The 23,107-nt window shown below is 41.3% G+C and overlaps 3 protein-coding genes across 7 annotated transcripts in view; 2 read left to right on the top strand and 1 right to left on the bottom strand.

The window, feature by feature from the left end:
- Positions 1 to 5: 5 nt before the first annotated feature.
- Positions 6 to 1,140, top strand: mrps6 (mitochondrial ribosomal protein S6). Its single transcript, XM_071391366.1, has one exon. It carries the CDS (start codon positions 133 to 135, stop codon positions 487 to 489), a length of 357 nt encoding a protein of 118 aa, XP_071247467.1. The 5' UTR covers positions 6 to 132; the 3' UTR covers positions 490 to 1,140.
- Positions 23 to 21,420, bottom strand: LOC139569961 (equilibrative nucleoside transporter 1-like). Its single transcript, XM_071391365.1, has 13 exons — positions 21,083 to 21,420; positions 17,503 to 17,586; positions 16,703 to 16,784; positions 16,141 to 16,295; positions 15,764 to 15,903; positions 14,283 to 14,417; positions 13,578 to 13,675; positions 11,754 to 11,823; positions 8,947 to 9,026; positions 5,585 to 5,693; positions 5,343 to 5,428; positions 4,562 to 4,761; positions 23 to 4,203 (listed from the first exon to the last, which is right to left on the bottom strand). The coding sequence occupies exons 2-13, from the start codon at positions 17,526 to 17,528 to the stop codon at positions 4,092 to 4,094; spliced, it is 1,293 nt and encodes a 430-aa protein (XP_071247466.1). The 5' UTR covers positions 17,529 to 17,586; positions 21,083 to 21,420; the 3' UTR covers positions 23 to 4,091.
- psap (prosaposin) overlaps positions 20,191 to 23,107 on the top strand; it is a 29,707-nt gene continuing 26,790 nt past the window's right edge. For all 5 annotated transcript variants that reach the window (XM_071391358.1, XM_071391361.1, XM_071391359.1 and 2 more), the window contains exon 1: positions 20,191 to 20,345. In XM_071391358.1, coding sequence (XP_071247459.1) covers positions 20,312 to 20,345 — 34 coding nt within the window. In that variant the 5' untranslated portion in view covers positions 20,191 to 20,311. The remainder of the gene's footprint in view (positions 20,346 to 23,107) is intronic.

Raw genomic sequence — 23,107 nt, 5'->3', positions numbered from 1 at the left:
TTACGTCATCTCTAACCGTCTCACGACATGGCACTTGACGTCCGGGAAACGTTGTAAATGAAGGACATTTTTGTGAGTCTGGACATTTAAACGGTATTACTGTCTGTTCTTGTCTTTCACAAACTATAAATCATGCCTCGATATGAACTTGCTCTCATTGTAAAGGCCATGCAGAGGCCGGAGACCGCGGCACTTTTGCGGCGCACAGTGGAAACCTTGATGGAACGAGGCGCTGTGGTGAGAGGCTTGGAGAACCTTGGAGAGAAACTTCTACCGTACAAGATATCGAAACACAACGAGCGACACACGCGCGGTGGATACTTTCTGATTGACTTCCACGCTGCTCCCGGTATTGTCACGGGCTTGCTGGATCATCTGGAGCGGGACATTGACGTGGTGAGGCCTACGGTCTTGAAGAATGATCCGGAGCCTTCCAATGGACCCTGTTGCGGACCCCCGGTGGCATCTAAACTCCAGGACACAGTGTAGAAATGAACGGTCATCATAAGAGTTGTTTCTAGTTGCCCTGCTTCTGTGACACATTGGGAAGTGGATCGCATTTGATAGCCAGGCTTTAGCCTGGGTGCCAGTCTATTTCTGCTCCCTTGCCAACAATTTAGAACTAGAAGACAGGGTTTTTCACATCCTGAGTGAAGACTCACATCGTCATGTTCATTAGGCACCAAACGGAAGAAAATTGACAAACAGGGAGGCACCGCCTGGACACAAAACCATCGGGAAATTACAACGTATCATTGAGTACGTTTTTGGCATACAACATGTAAACACCTTTTCCTTGGTCATTCATACCATCCAATATACTGTAATACTATTTCAGTGCCATCTACTTTAAGAGTTGATTAATAAATGACTAAACACATTACAAACTTGTAAAAAAAATACATGGTTTCATTTTTTATTCATGAAGTGTATAGTCAAGTTTTGGTACGTGTTTAATTACATGACATTTCCACCTACTCTAAAATGCATTCAGTGAGATGTTAAAGTAATGGCGCATTACCTTCCCTTACAGTCATTTAGCAGACGCCCAGACAATTTAGTGCATTAATCTTATTAACGTAGCAAGGTTAAGACAACCACATATCACAGTCATATAATTAAAGTACACGTTTTCCTTAAGCAACTGTCAACAAAGTCAGTATTAGTAAGAAAAGACTAGAGCAAGTGTTAAAGCCAATTTATGTTGATCTGAAAATGTGGTCGGAGGCGTCATGGAGGGTGTGACGCAATTTCGGGCCTCCGGAGGCATACAGAGACCAAATTGAGCTGTGTACCGCATCGCCGTGTGCCTCATTTTGTAACACTGCGGTGGGCTCCGTGTAGCTCCGCATTCATATGATTAGTTGACGGTAAGTGAGGGCGGGAGGTCCTGCATGAACACAAACTCACTCCATTGACAACTAATAATATTCTCCACTGGGGGGGAAGGTTACTGTTAGGAAATAGACACACTATCCAGGAGACACTTCCACACTTGATCACCAGGTGGCGGTCTAGGTGCTGACCTTGGTAATTACTCTGCTGTGTATAATTAAGGTGATTGTCAGTCAGAGGGCTAGCTTGGAGAGCCGACGAGGCTGCTAGCTTTGTTCGATGGCCTTTTTGTTTTGAGTTAGGAATCTTGAGTTTAGGCATGATTTTTGTAGTTTTATTTTTAGCTGGCTAGTTATTGGTTTCGTAACAATACCACACTAGGTATAGAATTGTTTTCCTCGGCGACTTCTGTAAAGTAGGCTTTTTGAAGGCTGCTTAGTGTTTATCCCATCATAATTCAAATTGAAAGTACTGTATTTGGGACACTACATTGAGACCATATACTATTACACTACTGTAAGCAACATTTGTCATTTAGCAGATGCTCTTATGCAGAGCGACTTACACTTTCCAGTCAGTACAGTTTGGGTATATATTATGAACATTTTGTGACGTTTTTGTTCGGTTTGGTCTCCCCGAAGGGTAACAACAGCACTACACCTAGTAGGAGTGGGAACATGAAGTCATTCAACGAGAGACAAATAGTTTTCATGCACATTTTTTCATTTGAGAAATATTGCACCAAACATCTTAGCTAGATGTAAAATTGCTGCGACTAAGACCAAAAACGTCATAATTAATGACAGATTTCTTGAGTTAGATTCATTTGGACTAGGAGAGACAACCACATATCACAGTTAGTGTATTCATCATCAGATAGCTAGGTGAGACAACCACATATCACATTTAGTGTATTCATCATCAGATAGCTAGGAGAGACAACCACATACCACAGTCACAGTCAGTCCATTCATCTTCAGATAGCTAGGTGAGACAACCACATATCACATTTAGTCCATTCATCTTCAGATAGCTAGGTGAGACAACCACATATCACAGTTAGTGTATTCATCATCAGATAGCTAGGAGAGACAACCACATATCACAGTTAGTGTATTCATCATCAGATAGCTAGGAGAGACAACCACATATCACAGTTAGTGTATTCATCATCAGATAGCTAGGAGAGACAACCACATATCACAGTCAGTACATTCATCTTCAGATAGCTAGGTGAGACAACCACATATCACAGTCACAGTTAGTGCATTCATCTGACCTAAGACGGGGATTTTTTACTAGGAATAAATGTCAGGAATTGTGAAAAACTGAGTTTAAATGTATTTGGCTAAGGTGTATGTAAACTTCCGACTTCAACTGTACATACATATACATGCATATACATACATCCAGGCTGTCAAACACGTGGTTGATACCATTCCACTGACTCCATTCCATCCATTATTATAAGCCGTCCTCCCCTCAGCGGCCTCCACTGCTGTAGCCTAGTAAGGATTCAGCTTCATAAGGATTGCTACAGAATCCAAAAGGCATAGAATGTGATAGGAACAAACCTTCTGCTATGTTCCATTCTAGTTTGGTTGCTGTCAAATAAAAGAATCCTACCAACCGTAAGGTTCTCCAGAGGGTAGTGAGGTCTGCACAACACATCACTGGGGCCAAACTACCTGCCCTCCAGGACACCTACACCACCCGATGTCACAGGAAGGCCATAAAGATCATCAAGGACAACAACCACCCGAGCCACTGCCTGTTCACCCTGCTACCATCCAGAAGGCGAGGTCAATACAGGTGCATCAAAGCAGGGACCGAGAGACTGAAAAACAGCTTCTATCTCAAGGCCATCAGACTGTTAAACAGCCACCACTAACATTGAGTGGCTGCTGCCATACACATAAAAAATGTATCACTAGCCACTTTAAACAATGCCACTTAATATAATGTTTACATACCCTACATTACCCATCTCATATGTATATGTATATACAGTACTCTATATCATCTACTGCATCTTGCCATCTTTAGGTAATACATGTATAACTAACCACTTTAAACAATGCCACTTAATATAATGTTTACATACCCTACATTACTCATCTCATATGTATATACTGTACTCTATATCATCTACTGCATCTTGCCTATGCCGTTCTGTACCATCACTCATTCATATATCTTTATGTACATATTCTTCATCCCTTTACACTTGTGTGTATAAGGTAGCTGTTGTGAAATTGTTAGGTTAGATTACTCGTTGGTTATTCCCGCATTGTCGGAACTAGAAGCACAAGCATTTCGCTACACTCGCATTAACATCTGCTAACCATGTGTATGTGACAAATAAAATTTGATTTGATACTACTAATAAGGCCAGGATTCAATCTGATCGCGCCTTGCTGGCTATGCACCTTTTAAAGGCATTCATGCAAGACCACTTCAACGGTAAATGCTGCATACAGTATGTCCGCTCAATCGTAAATGACCTTTAAATAGCACATAGCCTAGCCGACAAAGCGTGATCGGATTGAATACAGGCCTTAAGCTACTTGCCACACTTTCTGTTCTTTGGATGACCAGATTTGAAGTGAATCAGTATCACTAGTTTAAAAATATACACAAACAGTTGAGAATCTGTTGCAATGCAAGAGTTATGTTTGGGTTATGTTATGTTTGGGTTATGTTATGTTTGGGTTATGTTATGTTTGGGTTATGCATGCTCCTCACAGGGGGATATTTTAGACAATGGCTCTGAAGAGGAATGAGAAGGATGCTCCCAGAGCCAAACCCAGGGACAGGAAAAAGGCCATGATGGCACCAGCCGTCTCTGCCTCATTAGGAGCAACTAATCTGGAGAGAGGAGAGAGAGAAAGGAGAGAAAGGAGAAAGAGGGAGAGAGAGGGGGGATCAGGTATGGCCTGGGTGGCTGTGTGTTTCTGCTGTCTGGCCAACTCCTTATGGAAATGTCATGCAGAACATGGCTTGACAACACCAATGGCGCAGTAGGCAAAAGCACAAACAGATCTGGGACCAGGCTACAAACATGTCTGGGACCAGGCTACAAACATGTCTGGGACCAGGCTACAAACATGTCTGGGACCAGGCTACAAACATGTCTGGGACCAGGCTACAAACAGGCTGTAGGCTACCTTGAAAGTTTCAAATCTATCTGGTTTTTCGCCCAGGCGAAGGAGCCAAGTGGTCTTACTTGGGCCCGAAGCACATGCAGAGGCTGGCCAGGTATCCACTGGAGAAGGCGAAGAGGATCATGAAGACGATGAACCAGGCATCGTGTTGAAAGACGACAGGCAGGTTGTAGCGGGGCTGAACGTTGCACAGCATGAAGAGAGGCACAAAGATCACACGGGCCACCATAAAAATGGGCACCAGTTTGCTTTCCTTCCCAGGCTGAAAGTGGATGGCAGAGAAAGAGACATAGCACATGCACATTCAATTAAATGCCATAGTGCTATGGCTAAGTGATAGTGCCAAGGCTAAGGGATAGTGCTAAGGCTAATTGATAAGTGCTTTATTCGATAGAAGATGACTTAAATTCACATTCGATAAAAACATTGTTTAATAAAATGTTACTGCCGTGTTTGTTTTAATTAAGCCGGTTGTAAAATGCATAGAAATTGGATTGATACATGCATCACATGCACAACGTCACCACAAGATAAGATGCAAAAGGGATTTATCTTAAATTCAGAGTAGTTCAAAGTTTACTTGTATTTTTTTGTCTCTTAAAAAACTACGGTAAATGTACCATGCCAGTAAAGGCTTATGGGTAACCTCTACTGTTCTGTTCGTGTGAGCTGGAATCCTTAGTTCACAAAATCCACAATTCAAATAAGTAGCAGTTAGTTTCAGGCATGTTCATTCAAATGAGCCAATGTCTTCCATTCTGTATCATGTGTTCAATGTCTTCCATTCTGTATCATGTGTTCAATGTCTTCCATTCTGTATCATGTGTTTTGTTGCTGACTTACCCACATGCACACAGCAGTAAGGCTTCTCCCGGCCCAGTCGCTCAGGTTAAAGAGCAGGAAACAACACACGGGGACGAAGTACATCTCTGAGAGGAGAGGGTAACGTACAATAACACATATTACCAGTCATTTTTTTGGTAAAAAGGCTTGTAAATCAAAAGTGTGTAAGTATACCGTAAAATGAACACATAAACCATGCTCTTGTCATAGATATTCAGATACACAGACACACACACACACACCCCAGGCGCCTCCGTTAGCGACGGTAGACTTGACATCCACTGTGACAGCAGGGTAGACACCGATGGTGACGGTGAAGGCAAAACATACAGAGAGAGCCAGGACCCAGATCTACAGTCAATGGGTCGAGAAGAAAGTACTTTAGATCACCTATTTGGAGAGTTGGGGCGATAGAAATCGAATGGTTGGGACATTGAGGTTTCTGCATTATGATGCATTTATATATAACACTACAACATTCTTTGGCAGCCATGTTAGGGTGGCCCGTGGGTTTTTGCATTATGATGCATTTATATATAACAATACAACATTCTATGGCAGCCATGTTAGGGTGGCCTGTGGGTTTCTGCATTATGATGCATTTATATATAACAATACAACATTCTATGGCAGCCATGTTAGGGTGGCCCGTGGGTTTCTGCATTATGATGCATTTATATATAACAATACAACATTCTATGGCAGCCATGTTAGGGTGGCCCGTGGGTTTCTGCATTATGATGCATTTATATATAACACTACAACATTCTATGGCAGCCATGTTAATGCCACATTCAAAATAAATGGGGAATATTTCAACAATGCTATGTTACTGAATGTTTTGAATTAGAACAATATTACACATTCTAAATATACAGTTGAAGTCGGGAAGTTTACATACACCTTAGTCAAATACATTTAAACACAGTTTTTCAAAAAAATTCCTGACATTTAATCCTAGTAAAAATTCCCTGTCTTAGATCAGTTAGGATCACCACTTTATTTTAAGAATGTGAAATGTCAGAATAATAGTAGAGATTTTATTTCTTCCATCACATTCCCAGTGGGTCAGAAGTTTACATACACTTAATTAGTATTTGGTAGCATTGCCTTTAAATGGTTTAACTTGGGTCAAACGTTTTGGGTAGCCTTCCACAAGCTTCCCACAATAAATTGGGTGAATTTTGGCCCATTCCTCCTGACAGAGCTGGTGTAACTTAGTCAGGTTTGTAGGCCTACTTGCTCCCACACGGTTTTTCAGCTCTGTTCACAAGTTTTCTACAGGATTGAGGTCAGGGCTTTGTGATGGCCACTCCATACCTTGACTTGGCTGTCCTTAAGCCATTTTGCCACAACTTTCAAAGTATGCTTGGGGTCATTGTCCATTTGGAAGACCCATTTGCGACCAAGCTTCAACTTCCTGACTGATGTCTTGAGATGTTGCTTCAATATATCCACATAATTTTCCTGCCTCATGATGCCATCTATTTTGTGAAGGGCACCAGTCCCTCCTGCAGCAAAGCACCCCCACAACATGATGCTGCCACCGTGCTTCACGGTTGGGGTGGTGTTCTCTGGCTTGTAAGCCTCCCCTTTTTTCCTCCAAACATAACAATGGTCATTATGGCCAAACAGTTCTATTTTTGTATCATCAGACCAGAGGACATTTCTCCAAAAAGTACGACCTTTGTCCCCATGTGCAGTTGCAAACTGCGGTCTGGCTTTTTATATTGCGGTTTTGGAGCAGTGGCTTCTTCCTTGCTGAGCGGACTTTCAGGTTATGTCGATATAGAACTCGTTTGACTGTGGATATCTATACTTTTGTATCTGTTTCCTCCAGCATCTTCACAAGTTCCTTTGCTGTTGTTCTGGGATTGATTTGCACTTTTCGCACAAAAGTATGTTCATCTCTAGGAGACAGAACGTGTCTCCTTCCTGAGCGGTATGACGGCTGCGTGGTCCCATGGTGTTTATACTTGCGTACTATTGTTTGTACAGATGAACGTGATACCTTCAGGTGTTTGGAAATTGCTCCCAAGGATGAACCAGACTTGTGGAGGTCTACAAATTTCTTTCTGAGGTCTTGGCTGATTTCTTTTGATTTTCCCATGATGTCAAGCAAGGAAGCACTGAGTTTGAAGGTAGGCATTGGAATACATCCACAGGTACACCTCCAATTGACTCAAAATATGTAAATTAGCCTATCAGAAGCTTCTAAAGCCATGATCTCTCGGGTGGCGCAGTGGTCTAGGGCACTGCATAGCAGTGCTAGCTGCGCCATCAGAGTCTCTGGGTTCACGCCCAGGCTCTGTCGCAGCCGGCCGCAACCGGGAGGTCCGTGGGGCGATGCACAATTGGCATAGCGTCGTCCGGGTTAGGGAGGGTTTGGCCGGTAGGGATATCCTTGTCTCAGTATGTAAAATGTAATAAAAATGTATGCACTCTACTGTAAGTCGCTCTGGATAAGAGCGTCTGCTAAATGACTAAAATGTAAATGACATAATTTTATGGAATATTCCAAGCTTTTTAAAGGCACAGTCAATTTAGTGCATGTAAACTTCTGAACCACTGGAATTGTGATACAGTTAATTAAAAGTGAAATAATCTGTCTGTAAACAATTGTTGGAAAAATGACTTGTGTCATGTGTAACCGATGTGAAATGGCTAGCTAGTTAGCGGGGTGCGTGCTAATAGCGTTTCAATCAGTGACGTCACTCGCTCTGAGACCTTGAAGTAGTGGTTCCCCTTGTTTTGCAAGGTCTGCGACTTTTGTGGAGCGATGGGTAACGATGCTTCGAGGGTGGCTGTCGTTGTTGTGTGCAGAGGGTCCCTGGTTTGAGCCCAGGTAGGGGCGAGGAGAGGTACGGAAACTAAACTGTTACACATGTACAAAGTAGATGTCCTAACCGACTTGCCAAAACTATAGTTTGTTAAACAATACATTTTTGGAGTGGTTGAAAAACAAGTTTTAATGACTCCGATAGAGAGCAGTATGAGGGTAGGTATAGTGGAGAATATCAAAAGTGTGATTGAAGGTGACTCTTTAGTTTAGGGATCTACTTTCTAAGTCATGGAAAAACGAGCATTTAAAAAGTATTTATTGCTATGGTGGGTTCATAATCCATTTTAAATACCTACAAAGGTTATTGGTTTTCATTGTTTTTCCAATTCAGAAAGTGAATTGAAATTAATATATTTTTTGTTTTAAATACTCAAACTCAAAATATGCTATGAAAGTGACTGGTCATTCGACATGCTGGAGACAGCTATCGATTAGCGATAAGTGTCTGCAAATGTGTCTCTAAAAATGATGTAATGTAGTGTTTTGTATGTACTTTTAAAGCGCAGTAACGATTTTCAGTTCATCAATAGAATTTCAATTAATTTCCTGAATTGTTTTAGGTCGGGATTTAATCCGTGCTATAACAAACTTTTTAATTTACAGTTGAGCCAACATGTGCAGAGTTTACAATGAATGCGATCTCCGTGAACATCTGAGAAAATGTCTTTAATTAAAAACCTCATTGTGGGCTGTCTAGTGTCCTCCTCTAAAACGAGCCATGGTTTGAATTCCGGCCTCAATCCAAAAATAATTCTGGCATACCTTCTTGAAGATGGTCAACATGGACACGGTTTGTTTCTCTTCTCCTTGGTCGAGAACTGTTGTAGTCGCTGCAGCATTTTCTGACGGGATAAGGAACGAGGCTATCCAATACATGCTTTCGTGATCATTAAAAATTGGTAGCCTAATACAAATGTTTGAATAAAAATATATTCAACAAGAGTCCAAGTTGATGCATGGCTTGGATTTACCTATCTATACATAAAACATGACAACTATCGTTCTCTTATTTCTACATATCTGACTAAACATAAATGGATGTCATTTTACCTTCCAGCCTGTTCCCCTCGTTACTAAGCCTGTTTACCTTCCAGCCTGTTCACCTCGTTACTAAGCCTGTTCACCTCGTTACTAAGCATGTTTACCTTCCAGCCTGTTCACCTCGTTACTAAGCCTGTTCACCACGTTACTAAGCCTGTTCACCTCGTTACTAAGCCTGTTTACCTTCCAGCCTGTTCACCTCGTTACTAAGCCTGTTTACCTTCCAGCCTGTTCCCCTCGTTACTAAGCCTGTTTACCTTCCAGCCTGTTCACCTCGTTACTAAGCCTGTTTACCTTCCGGCCTGTTCACCTCGTTACTAAGCCTGTTCACCTTCCAGCCTGTTCCCCTCGTTACTAAGCCTGTTTACCTTCCAGCCTGTTCACCTCGTTACTAAGCCTGTTCCCCTCGTTACTAAGCCTGTTCACCTCGTTACTAAGCCTGTTTACCTTCCAGCCTGTTCACCTCGATACTAAGCCTGTTTACTTTCCAGCCTGTTCCCCTCGTTACTAAGCCTGTTTACCTTCCAGCCTGTTCACCTCGTTACTAAGCCTGTTTACCTTCCAGCCTGTTCACCTCGTTACTAAGCCTCTTCACCTCGTTACTCAGCCTGTTTACCTTCCAGCCTGTTCCCCTCGTTACTAAGCCTGTTTACCTTCCAGCCTGTTCACCTCGTTACTAAGCCTGTTTACCTTCCAGCCTGTTCACCTCGTTACTAAGCCTGTTTACCTTCCAGCCTGTTCCCCTCGTTACTAAGCCTGTTTTACCTTCCAGCCTGTTCCCCTCGTTACTAAGCCTGTTTACCTTCCAGCCTGTTCACCTCGTTACTAAGCCTGTTTACCTTCCAGCCTGTTCCTCTCGTTACTAAGCCTGTTTACCTTCCAGCCTGTTCACCTCGTTACTAAGCCTGTTCACCTTCCAGCCTGTTCACCTCGTTACTAAGCCTGTTTACCTTCCAGCCTGTTCACCTCGTTACTAAGCCTGTTTACCTTCCAGCCTGTTCACCTCGTTACTAAGCCTGTTCACCTCGTTACTAAGCCCGTTCACCTCGTTACTAAGCCTGTTCACCTCGTTACTAAGCCTGTTCACCTCGTTACTAAACCTGTTCACCTCGTTACTAAGCCTGTTCACCTCGTTACTAAGCCTGTTCACCTCGTTACTAAGCCTGTTCACCTCGTTACTAAGCCTGTTTACCTTCCAGCCTGTTCACCTCGTTACTAAGCCTGTTTACCTTCCAGCCTGTTCACCTCGTTACTAAGCCTGTTCACCTCGTTACTAAGCCTGTTTACCTTCCAGCCTGTTCACCTCGTTACTAAGCCTGTTTACTTTCCAGCCTGTTCACCTCGTTACTAAGCCTGTTCACCTCGTTACTAAGCCTGTTCACCTCGTTACTAAGCCTGTTCACCTCGTTACTAAGCCTGTTTACCTTCCAGCCTGTTCACCTCGTTACTAAGCCTGTTCCCCTCGTTACTAAGCCTGTTCACCTCGTTACTAAGCCTGTTTACCTTCCAGCCTGTTCCCCTCGTTACTAAGCCTGTTTACCTTCCAGCCTGTTCACCTCGTTACTAAGCCTGTTTACCTTCCAGCCTGTTCACCTCGTTACTAAGCCTGTTCACCTCGTTACTCAGCCTGTTTACCTTCCAGCCTGTTCCCCTCGTTACTAAGCCTGTTTACCTTCCAGCCTGTTCACCTCGTTACTAAGCCTGTTTACCTTCCAGCCTGTTCACCTCGTTACTAAGCCTGTTTACCTTCCAGCCTGTTCACCTCGTTACTAAGCCTGTTTACCTTCCAGCCTGTTCCCCTCGTTACTAAGCCTGTTTACCTTCCAGCCTGTTCCCCTCGTTACTAAGCCTGTTTACCTTCCAGCCTGTTCACCTCGTTACTAAGCCTGTTTACCTTCCAGCCTGTTCACCTCGTTACTAAGCCTGTTCACCTCGTTACTAAGCCCGTTCACCTCGTTACTAAGCCTGTTCACCTCGTTACTAAGCCTGTTCACCTCGTTACTAAGCCTGTTCACCTCGTTACTAAGCCTGTTTACCTTCCAGCCTGTTCACCTCGTTACTAAGCCTGTTTACCTTCCAGCCTGTTCACCTCGTTACTAAGCCTGTTCACCTCGTTACTAAGCCTGTTTACCTTCCAGCCTGTTCACCTCGTTACTAAGCCTTTTTAACTTCCAGCCTGTTCACCTCGTTACTAAGCCTGTTTACCTTCCAGCCTGTTCACCTCGTTACTAAGCCTGTTTACTTTCCAGCCTGTTCACCTCGTTACTAAGCCTGTTCACCTCGTTACTAAGCCTGTTCACCTCGTTACTAAGCCTGTTCACCTCGTTACTAAGCCTGTTTACCTTCCAGCCTGTTCACCTCGTTACTAAGCCTGTTTACCTTCCAGCCTGTTCACCTCGTTACTAAGCCTGTTTACCTTCCAGCCTGTTCACCTCGTTACTAAGCCTGTTTACCTTCCAGCCTGTTCCCCTCGTTACTAAGCCTGTTTTACCTTCCAGCCTGTTCACCTCGTTACTAAACCTGTTTACCTTCCGGCCTGTTCCCCTCGTTACTAAGCCTGTTTCCTCCTTGTCTTTTGTTGTAATATCGGTAGATCTCCTAAAGGAAGGTTCAGAAAGACACGAAATTACATTCAATTATCTCACACTGTCTAGGGATTTTAACGAAACAGAAGAGATGAACTAGAAGTATTACATATTTGACATTTATACACTGGTAAATTAATATGTGAAGAATGAAAAGGGGACGTAGTATTAGTTGATTATGAATTATTAGTTGTATTATGAAGTATTCGTTGTATTATGAAGTATTAGTTGTATTATGAAGTATTAGCTGCATTATGACGTATTAGTTGCATTATGACGTATTAGTTGCATTATGGAGTATTAGTTGCATTATGAAGTATTAGTTGCATTATGAAGTATTAGTTGCATTATGAAGCATTAGTTGCATTATGAAGTATTAGTTGCATTATGAAGTATTAGTTGAAGAATGAAAAGGGGACGTAGTATTAGTTGCATTATGAAGTATTAGTTGCATTAGGAAGTATTAGTTGCATTATGAAGTATTAGTTGTATTATGAAGTATTAGCTGCATTATGACGTATTAGTTGCATTATGACATATTAGTTGCATTATGGAGTATTAGTTGTATTATGAAGTATTAGTTGCATTATGAAGTATTAGTTGCATTATGAAGTATTAGTTGCATTATGAAGTATTAGTTGCATTATGAAGTATTAGTTGCATTATGAAGTATTAGCTGCATTATGAAGTATTAGTTGCATTATGAAGTATTAGTTGCATTATGAAGTATTAGTTGCATTATGGAGTATTAGTTGTATTATGAAGTATTAGTTGTATTATGAAGTATTAGTTGTATTATGAAGTATTAGTTGTATTATGAAGTATTAGTTGCATTATGACGTATTAGTTGTATTATGAAGTATTAGTTGTATTATGGAGTATTAGTTGCATTATGGAGTATTAGTTGTATTATGAAGTATTAGTTGTATTATGAAGTATTAGTTGTATTATGAAGTATTAGTTGTATTATGAAGTATTCGTTGTATTATGAAGTATTTGTTGTATTATGAAGTATTAGTTGTATTATGAAGTATTAGTTGTATTATGAAGTATTAGTTGTATTATGAAGTATTAGTTGTATTAGTTGTATTATGAAGTATTAGTTGTATTATGAAGTATTAGCTGTATTATGAAGTATTAGTTGTATTATGAAGTATTAGCTGCATTATGGAGTATTAGTTGTATTATGAAGTATTAGTTGTATTAGTTGTATTATGAAGTATTAGTTGCATTATGGAGTATTAGTTGTATTATGAAGTATTAGTTGCATTATGAAGTATTAGTTGTATTATGAAGTATTAGTTGTATTATGAAGTATTAGTTGTATTAGTTGTATTATGAAGTATTAGTTGTATTATGAAGTATTAGTTGTATTATGAAGTATTAGTTGTATTATGAAGTATTAGTTGTATTACGAAGTATTAGTTGTATTATGAAGTATTAGTTGCATTATGAAGTATTAGTTGTATTATGAAGTATTAGTTGTATTATGAAGTATTAGTTGTATTATGAAGTATTAGTTGTATTATGAAGTATTAGTTGTATTATGAAGTATTAGTTGCATTATGAAGTATTAGTTGTATTACGAAGTATTAGTTGTATTATGAAGTATTAGTTGTATTATGAAGTATTAGTTGTATTATGAAGTATTAGTTGTATTATGAAGTATTAGTTGTATTAGTTGTATTATCATCGAGTAGCATCTCCTAACCCCATTTTTATGTCAAATATATGTAACAATAACATTTCAAATCCAGAGTTTATTACCAGTTTAGGGAGGATCGCATAGGACATTATGGCCAATATGATCACTACACAGGCTGTGAGGAAGTATCCAAAAGCAACATCATTTAGTGCTGAGCCACCTGGGGTGTGTGAGAGAGAGAGACAGAGAGAGAGAGGGAGGGACGGAGAGAGGGAGGGAAAGAGAGAGAGAGGAGAGAGAGTGGGAGGGACGGAGAGAGGGAGGGAGAGAGAGAGAGAGAGAGAGAGGGAGGGACGGAGAGAGGGAGGGAGAGAGAGAGAGAGGAGAGAGAGTGGGAGGGACGGAGAGAGAGAGAGAGAAGAGAGAGATAGAGGGAGGGACGGAGAGAGGGAGGGAGAGAGAGAGAGAGGAGAGAGAGTGGGAGGGACGGAGAGAGAGAGGAGAGAGAGTGGGAGGGAGAGACATCACTTGTACAGCCATATCAAAAGTCATATAATCTTAATTCCAGGCACACCATCACCATTTACATTTGTATATGAATCATTTACAGACATGGTAACATGTACATATCCCAAAGGAGTCTATGAATTAATTTCAATACTACTAATCACTTGCCTCAACTGTCTTTTGTGGAGGTGGACTTAATTATTTTACTTTATTCTAAAGCATTATTAGTAAAAATGTAAAAACATGTATTTTTTATGATTATATATATCTGTAGATGTGTTAATTCTGAAATAAAAAGGTGTATCATGTCTCAGACGTACTTGCGATAGCGCAGATCATGGAGAAGGCAGCGAAAGTGCCTGCCAGGCCTTGCCCACTCATTATGGGTGTGGTGTATTTGGCGGGCAGAAGGCCTGCCATGCCAAACAGACTGCCCTGCAGGATAGCTCCAAAGGCTGAAGAAAGGTTAAAAAAAATTATACTAAACACAGTCAATAACACCGAGTCCAGTCATACAAACATGAAGCTAACATTTAATATGCAGTTTGAGTGTTCAATAATCTTACTTCTCAGTCTAAAAATACATTTGGGTTAGAGATAATTACTGTATTTGTCTTCTTGGCAGCTGAATGAATAAGAGCGTCTGCTAAATCAGCCGTTCCCAAACTTTTTCACGGGGCCCCCTTCCAGCATTGGGGAACATCCCGCGGTTTTCATCAAGGATCTCGCTGTACTTTGCTCCATTCATCTTTCCCTCGATCCTGACTAGTCTTCCAGTCCCTGCCGCTGAAAAACATTCCCACAGCATGATGCTGCCACCAGCATGCTTCACCGTAGGGATGGTGCCAGGTTTCCTCCAGACGTGACGCTTGGCATTCCGGTCAAAGAGTTCAATCTTGGTTTCATCAGACCAGAGAATCTTGTTTCTCATGGTCTGAGAGTCCTTTAGGTGCTTTTTGGCAAACTCCAAGTGGGCTGTTATGTGCCTTTTACTGAGGAGTGGCTTCCGTCTGGCCACTCTACCATAACGACCTGATTGGTGGAGTGCTGCAGAGATGGTTGTCCTTCTGGAAAAGGTTCTCCCATCTCCACAGAGGAACTCTGGAGCTCCGTCAGAGGGACCATCGGGTTCTTGGTCACCTCCCTGACTAAGGCCCTTCTCCCCCGATTGCTCCGTTTGGCCGGGCAGCCAGCTCTAGGAAGAGCCTTGGTGGATCCAAACTTCTTCCATTTAAGAATGATGGAGGACACTGTGTTCTTGGGGATCTTCAATTTTTGGTACCCCCTCCAGATCTGTGCCTCAACACAATCCTGTATCGGAGCTCTACGGACAATTCCTTCGACCTCATGGCTTGGTTTTTGCTCTGACATGCATTGCCAACTGTGGGACCTTATATAGATAGGTGTGTGCCTTTCCAAATCACATCCAATCAATTAAACTTACCACAGGTGGACTCCAATCAAGTTGTAGAAACATCTCAAGGATGATCAATGAAAACAGGATGCACCTGAGCTCAATTTCGAGTCTCATAGCAAAGGGTCTGAATACTTAGGGTCTGAATAGGGTCTGAATTAGGGTCTGAATGTAAATAAGGTATTTACCCGTGCCCTACCAGGGTGCGTGCCCCACAGTTTGGGAACCACTGTGCTAAATTAACAAAATGTAAAGTAAAGACAGACCACATTGAAGGGTGGCTGAGGTCTAATGGTGCTTTCAGGACAACTCAAGGGGAAAGAATTGACTGGTTAAACAGAAGGAAGAAGGGGCCAAAAATGAGGCCGTAGGCTAAAGAAAACTCACAGTTTATGATAACAATCTTGATCACGGTTAATGTGAAGAAAGGGACCACGGCCATGTCTATTTTCACCGCGATGGCCGTGATAAGAAACAGCACCAAAATCACCGCCAGGCTGCCCGTGATCCGGAACTTTAGAGGAATCCTGGGAGTTGGAGTCAAATAATCTGAGGTCAATCTTATGTTGATCACAAGTGGGTCCTCTGCCTGGTTAGTGCACTTTTAACACTACCGAGCCAAGCTGGGCCAAGCTATACATTTACTATGATATTAACTTGTCCCATAAAATATGAAGATTTGACTTTTTGGAGTCGTGCTTTAACGCATTAGGAAACTCAAGATATTGTGGGGCGGGTGGGGGTGAAGTGGTGGTCTAACTAACCTGTGATGCAGGACTGAGTTGAGACAGGTGAAGATCAGTAAAGGTACCATGGCACAAAGTGTCGATACGTTATTGTAACTGGTCTCCATAGGATTACGGTCGTAGGGCTTGTCGGTTGATATCTGGGTGGGGTCTCTGAGACGGCTGGTAAAATACTGTAGAGGGACAAGAGGACAGACCGTTCATTTTAGTTCATTGCTAATGTGTGGCGAAAGGTTCTACAGCAACATGGCTATCGTGCATCACCCAGCTAAGTGCTATTCATTGGTAGTGGATGCAGTACAATAATGTATCAAATATTATGTAAAGCGCTTTGAGCACTTGAAAAAAATACTTGTTCAAATTAATTATTCTAATGAATAGATACGGGGGGTATCAGTATCTCTGTGAATTATCACAAGCTAATATCAAAGATGGTCTGGAAAAGGAACACTTGAGACATATTTGGAAAAGAATACAGACTGAATAAAGACGTCTCACTAAACGCTCCGCCATTGTATTTCTGGTATTCATTTATCGTTCAGGCTGAAAGTAGACGATGAGAACTAATGCCGTGCTCTACCATGGTGGCTGTCATGAAGAAGTTCCACGGCAGGAGAGTTCCTAAACCCAGCATGAAAAAGATCAGCCACACGCCATTGTTTCTGTTGGATGACAGAGGAGAGGAAGCAACTGTTACCCGGGTTTATTTGTGTAGTTTAATATGACATGTAGTATGTAGGCCCACAAATAAATGACAAGGTAAAATGGTAATTACTTGACACATATGATACTAAATGTGGGATTAAAGTGGGCTCCTGAATGGTGCAGCGGTCCAAGGCACTGCATTTCAGTGCAAGAGGCATCACTACAGTCCCTGGTTTGAATCCAGGGACTGTAGTGGGAGTCCCATAGGGTGGTGCACAATTGGCCGGGGTAGGCCGTCATTGCAATTAAGAATTTGTTCTTTAACTGGCTTGCCTAGTTAAATTAAACTCAGCAAATTTAAAAAATGTTCTGTAGGACAAGGTGTGACCACTAGGGGGCATTAGATCCCCGGACGCCTGGCTGACCTCAAGTTGAGCACTCTGGCCACAGTCCCTAAAGAGGTATCTCCCTAAACAGGTATCTCCCTTGGAGGAGCTCGTGACACACTTCCAATCCAAAGGCTAACCTATCGGGTACATTACCATTTGGTGCATGTTACAATATAATTTACCAGTAACCATTATTAAAAGAGGGACTAGCCAGAGTTTCACAGAACCTAGATACTGTATCTAAAACAGTTAAGATGTCAGGATAAAAAGAGGGACTAGATACTGTATCTAAAACAGTTAAGATGTCAGGATAAAAAGTGAACACATAACTAGGCTGCTAACTCACTTGTCTTCAGGCTCGTGGACATCCATTGTTTGTTTTCCAGTGATTAATGTCTATCACCTTTGTCCCCACAGCTCTGCGGCAAACCTGAAAACAAATGGGATGGATTGAAACACATCTCATGTATTTTGTCCTTCAGTCACGTCGAAGGAATTACAACAAAACAAAACTCTAATTATTTCAGTATTCAACAACTTCAGACAAAAACAATGACCTAGACTAGAGGGGTTTAGGGAATAACACTGGATAGAGTATTTACAATTCTACCATTGCAATCTATCTGTAGGTTACTATTCAATCTGAGTATCTAATATTATTGCCCCTTTTGTGGTCGTTAAGGATCCATTTCTAAGCATCCTTCACTATGGCTGAGTTTACACAGGCAGCCCAATTCTGATCATTTTCCCAATGATCTGATTGGTAAACAGACCAATAAGTAAACAAAAAAAAGATCAGAATTGTGCTGCCTGTGTAAACACAGCCATATGTGTTTCCCAAACTGTGGTAATGTTACAGTAGGCTATATGACCTGATCCAATGCCCAGAATTTCACAAGTGAACTTGGAAAGAATCTGTGATTGAGGATTTGCCTGATTGTAAGTCAGGACAAGGTTGTCTCCTAAATGATCCACGTGTAAATGTACAATTGTGGGTAGGCTACCATGTAGGGAAATAGTAAAGAGATAAGCAGATGTATTTAGACCCAATTTAATGAAGATACTGTACAAAAACACTGTTACTCTTCTTCACAAAATATGACCGAGGGTTCAAATGAGAACCACTAAGCTTGAGCTCCAGCTGAAGATAAATACTAATAAAATGTAGGAACATTTGGAGAAAGATCCTTCTGGTGGGAAAAAACCCCCGGAAATTAAATACCCAAAAAATACGATTGTAGGATCCCACTTATTACATAACTAAGTGACATATTTAGTGTCAGCAATAAACCCCCCAAAAAATACAACCTAAATGAGCAAACCAACCGTAAATGTAGGCTAATACTGAACGATTCATATCAATAGCAGTAGCAGGTGTATAGGGCGGCAGGTAGCCTAGTAACCAAAAGGTTGCTAGATCAAATCCCCGAGCTGACAAGGTAAAAATCTGTCGTTCTGCCCCTGAACAAGGTAGTTAACCCACTGGTTCCTAGGCCGTCATTGACAATAAGAATGACTGACTTGCCTAAGTTAAATAAAAAGGTACCCTTTAAACTGAGTTTGCTGTAAAACCTTAGTGCGTGATTCAAAAGTTTTGCGTTGCTCATTTGAATATCATTTACTTTGGGCTTAGTTTTTATATTTAAGAAAAATGCAAGCAAATACATGTCCATATGGAAAATAATACTTAGGCTACAGCAAAAAAAACAATGACAGCAAAAAAAAACTATGACAGCTGCATTTTTCAAATTACGCAATTATTTTCCTGAATGAGATCATGATCTGTCACCCCAAAAGCGATTTTAATGAACACTTTTAAAAAGCAAAAACATTTGGCAGGAGTCTGTAGCCTACCTTTGTTTAAACGTAGAAGCTGGTAGAAATTAAACTCACGGCCCACGATAAATGTGTAGACTAAACAGTCTACAGTAACGCAGACAGTTTGACAAATTGGTGCGTTTTGACTAACTTAACTTTTTCCAGGGGACCTCTACGTAATATATATATATATATATATATATAGTAAACGTGTACCATTCACATTTAAGTCAAATTGTATGTAAAGGAATATATGCAAGATAAACATAGGGCATCTTAATTTAATGACATTTCCAATAAAATACATTCTAATAACGGTAAGCAACCTCTGTACAAAATAACATCTTGAATCCCTGATTGAGTCACAACAGTAAAATACAGAAATGACAAGTATCAGTTCCGTTGGAGTGTCATTAACTAGAGCTTTGTGCTGTTGCACCATATCGTTCCCAACGCAATAAAACCTTTATTTTGAGGAAATATGGCTGTTCTCTGTCACAATCCACCCTGTTAAAATAAATCACATCAAATAAATGTGATCTGGCGCAATTACGTTACATCACAGTAGTACGTCTACATATTCCCCGAGGAGATACCTAGTGAGTTGTACAACGGAACGCATTCAACTGAAATGTGTCTTCCGCATTTAACCCAACCCCTCTGAATCAGAGAAGTGCCGGAGGCTGCCATTATCGACATCTCCGTCTTCGGCGCCCGGGGAACAGTGGGTTATTTATTTGTATGTAAACGGGATAAATTGAGTACCAAACCCTCAGTAGAAATCAAACCAAGTTGAATTAGATCAGTTGAATACAGTGATCGGTGATCTTATCATGTGCAAGCCGTCATTATAAATAAGAATTTGTTCTTAACTGACTTGCCTAGTTAAATAAAGGTAAAATACAAAAATTAAATGTGCTCATATTGATCACCTCATAGGCTACTAGCTAAAGATCAATTGTGATGAGAAATAAAGTGCCTATAGCCTTTTTAGTCAATGTGGGGATGAACAATGAGAATGTTTGTCTACACATATTTGCAATTATGTTCATAAATAATGATATACTATCTATTTTAAAAGCAACAACAACAACAAAAAATGACAGTAAATAGTTATTTGTGGAAACATCAATCAATCAATCAAAGACGCCAAGACAAGATGGTCACATGTCGGGGCTCAGTGGTCAGCTGACGGTGAGGCGTCCTATAAACAAAGACAGTAGAAGCTGTGTGATATAAACCAAGAGCAAGCACCCGTCCTGCATAGCAGCTCGCAGAACTACACCCGAGATTCAAATATACTCCACACAACAAGAGGGACTTCACACAGCTCCGCCATGCTGTGCCTTGCCCTGTTTTTCGTCTCCGCAGGTAATATGATACAATGTCGAATGTATGATTAGTTGTATCAAAGATGGCTAGTTAAAGTTGTGGAGAGAAACAAAGTATCCAGGTTACTTTCGTTTCGTTAACAACAACACAGTAGCCAATTGCTAACTAACCAAGTCATTTAGCCATGTCACTGATACTTTTTAAACCTATTCCTTCACTTTATGCACATTCAAGATGTGTAGTTAACTAGCTGATGAAGCAGCATTGACTTTGTAGTAGTTGGTTAACGTTGGCTAATCATTGTGTTATGACGCTTCCTAGGAGGCAGCAAATTAGCGCTAACGATGGCTATATTATATATCAGTCAAAAGTTTGGACACCTACTCGTTTAAGGATTTTTCTTTATTTTTTTTACTATTTTCTACATTGTAGAATAATAGCGAAGACGTCAACTATGAAATAACACATGGAATCATGTAGTAACCCAAAGTTTTAAACAAAATAGTTTAATGTTTTAGATTCTTCAAAGTAGCCACCCTTTGCCTTGACAGCTTGGCAGTTTCTCAAACAGCTACACGAGGTAGTCACCTGCAATGCATTTCAATTAACAGGTGTGACTTGTTAATTTGTGGACTTTCTTTCCTTAATGCATTTGAGCCAATCAGTTGTGACAAGGTAGGGGTGGTATACTGAAGGTAGCCCTATTTGGTAGAAGACCCAGTCCATATTATGGCAAGAATAGCTCAAATAAGCAAAGAGAAACGACAGTATATTACCTTAAGACATGAAAGTCAGTCAAGCCTGAAATGTCAAGAACTTTGAACGTTTCTTCAAGTGCAGTTGCAAAAACCATCAAGCGCTATGATGAAACTGGCTCTCATGAGGACCGCCACAGGAAAGAAAGACGCAGAGTTACTTCTGCTGCAAAGGATAAGTTAGAGTTACCAGCCTCAGATATTGGCAATTAACTGCACCTCAGATTGCAGCCCAAATAAATGCTTCAGAGTTCAAGTAACAGACACATCTCAACATCAACTGTTCAGAGGAGACTCTGTGAATCAGCCCTTCATGGTCAAATTGCAAGGAAACCACTACTAAAGGACACCAATAATAAGAAGAGACTTGCTTGGGCCAAGAAACATGACCAATGGACATTAGATCGGTGTATATCTGTCCTTTGGTCTGATGAGTCTGAATTTCTTTTAGTTCCAACCGCCGTGTCTTTTGTGAGAAGCAGAGTTGGTGAACGGATGATCTCTGCATGTGTGGTTCCCAGGTTGGCGGGGTAGGTGTTATGCTGTGTGGGGGGGGGGGGGTGTTTTGTTAGCGACACTGTCAGTGTGTTTAAATAATAAAAAAGAATTCAAGGCATGGCTACTGCAGCGATACGCCATCCCGTCTGGTTTGTGCTTAGTGGGACGATAATTTGTTTTTCAACAGGACAATGACCCAACACACCTCCAGGCTGTGGCAGTCCTCATGCTAGCTAAGTTTAGCTCAGCTGTTGGTGTGATGCATTTAGTTAAACACAGTATCTAGCTAGGCCAATGTATTTCTTACACCTGCTTTTATTTTTATTACATCTGTCTACATTAAGTCTGTACCCTCTCCTTTACGTGGAGCATCTTTTAGGGAACCAAAGTATAGTACTGTTGTCGTCTCAAATCAATCTATCCCTACTCTAACCTGTTTTCCTGTTCACTTAAAAATAATAATGTCATTTGAAAGACAGCATGTATTCTTGAGGTAGTCCATCCAGGTGCATGATGGGGCCCCTATCTTTCTCATCTAAACAAATGCATTCATATCCTCAAAGTTCTTTCGCCCCAACTACGTTCCTAATGCAGAAGTCCTAACAAATGATTGTTGAGACAAAACGGGGACAAAGTGTGTAGGACAAGTAAATCTTGGAGTGGGTAGGTAGGCCCCAAGGGAGTGTGGGTAGTGAAAGCTAGTGGGGCTTTATTAGGTAGATGTTTTCAATTTCCTCATTTATGTTTCGTTAGGGTTTCACTTCACTTTCTGATCGTGTGGATTTCTGATTTTAAGTAATAGATGTTAGTATCGACATGTATAATGTTGCCTTTCCATGATTCAGATCCAGAGTAATTTTGCTGCAAACTATTTAACACGCTCCCTAAATCAATCATGCAGTCAGTCTGTCACATTCCCCTATACATGCTCTATACTTAATCAAGCAAAGCTATCTTCCCTATAGGCCTAATTATATCATTACAAAAAGCTTTGTTGTAATAAACATGCACAAGCTTGTTACCTTTCGCTTTAGTGTCCTAGTTTGGTCAGGGTGTTGAGGTTGTCATATTGCTGCTCTGAGAGACAATGGCTAGGCCTATTTATAACGTGCAATTTCCTTGTTGACAACACCCTGTGTGATATGAAATTGTTTGATTATTCATAGTGAATGTCAGTCGTATGATTTCTCATATTTGCAAAACTACAGGCTAGGTATCAGTTCCTGCAATACAATTGTTCTGGTTCCCCTTTAGTTTTGAGGTAATTTGTAGAGCACTTAGTTTGCAACGACGACAACACAATCAGTACGAGACTAGTTCTTTGACGTCGTCATTAGGAGTACTGCTTAAGCATTTGGTGCTTAAGGTGAAGGGGCAGTCGTGGGTGGGGGGGTTAGCTGAATGGGGAGGGGGGGGGGGGGGGGGGTTAGCTGAAGGTGCAGTCGGGGGTTTAGGTGAAGGCGTGGGGGGGGTTTAGGTGAAGGGGCAGTCGGGTTTAGGTGGGGTTTAGGTGAAGCCGTGGGGGGGGGGGGGGGGGTTTAGGTGAAG

Source organism: Salvelinus alpinus, chromosome 3, assembly GCF_045679555.1.
Source record: "Salvelinus alpinus chromosome 3, SLU_Salpinus.1, whole genome shotgun sequence".
Taxonomy (NCBI): Eukaryota; Metazoa; Chordata; class Actinopteri; order Salmoniformes; family Salmonidae; genus Salvelinus; species Salvelinus alpinus.
Note: the sequence above shows the minus strand (reverse complement) of the source record. Positions and strands in the feature narration are given on the sequence as shown.

What these genes read in the sequence shown, in the direction of transcription:
- mrps6 (XM_071391366.1), top strand. Translation starts at nt 133, where the DNA reads ATGCCTCGATATGAACTTGCTCTCATTGTAAAGGCCATGCAGAGGCCG.
- LOC139569961 (XM_071391365.1), bottom strand. Translation starts at nt 17,528, where the DNA reads ATGGATGTCCACGAGCCTGAAGACAA. An exon ending in CGAGGGGAACAGGCCGGAAG is followed by an intron (nt 9,027 to 11,753) that starts GTAAACAGGTTT and finishes TTATCCCGTCAG; the next exon opens with AAAATGCTGCAGCGACTACA. An exon ending in CGCTAACGGAGGCGCCTGGG is followed by an intron (nt 5,429 to 5,584) that starts GTGTGTGTGTGT and finishes CTCTCCTCTCAG; the next exon opens with AGATGTACTTCGTCCCCGTG.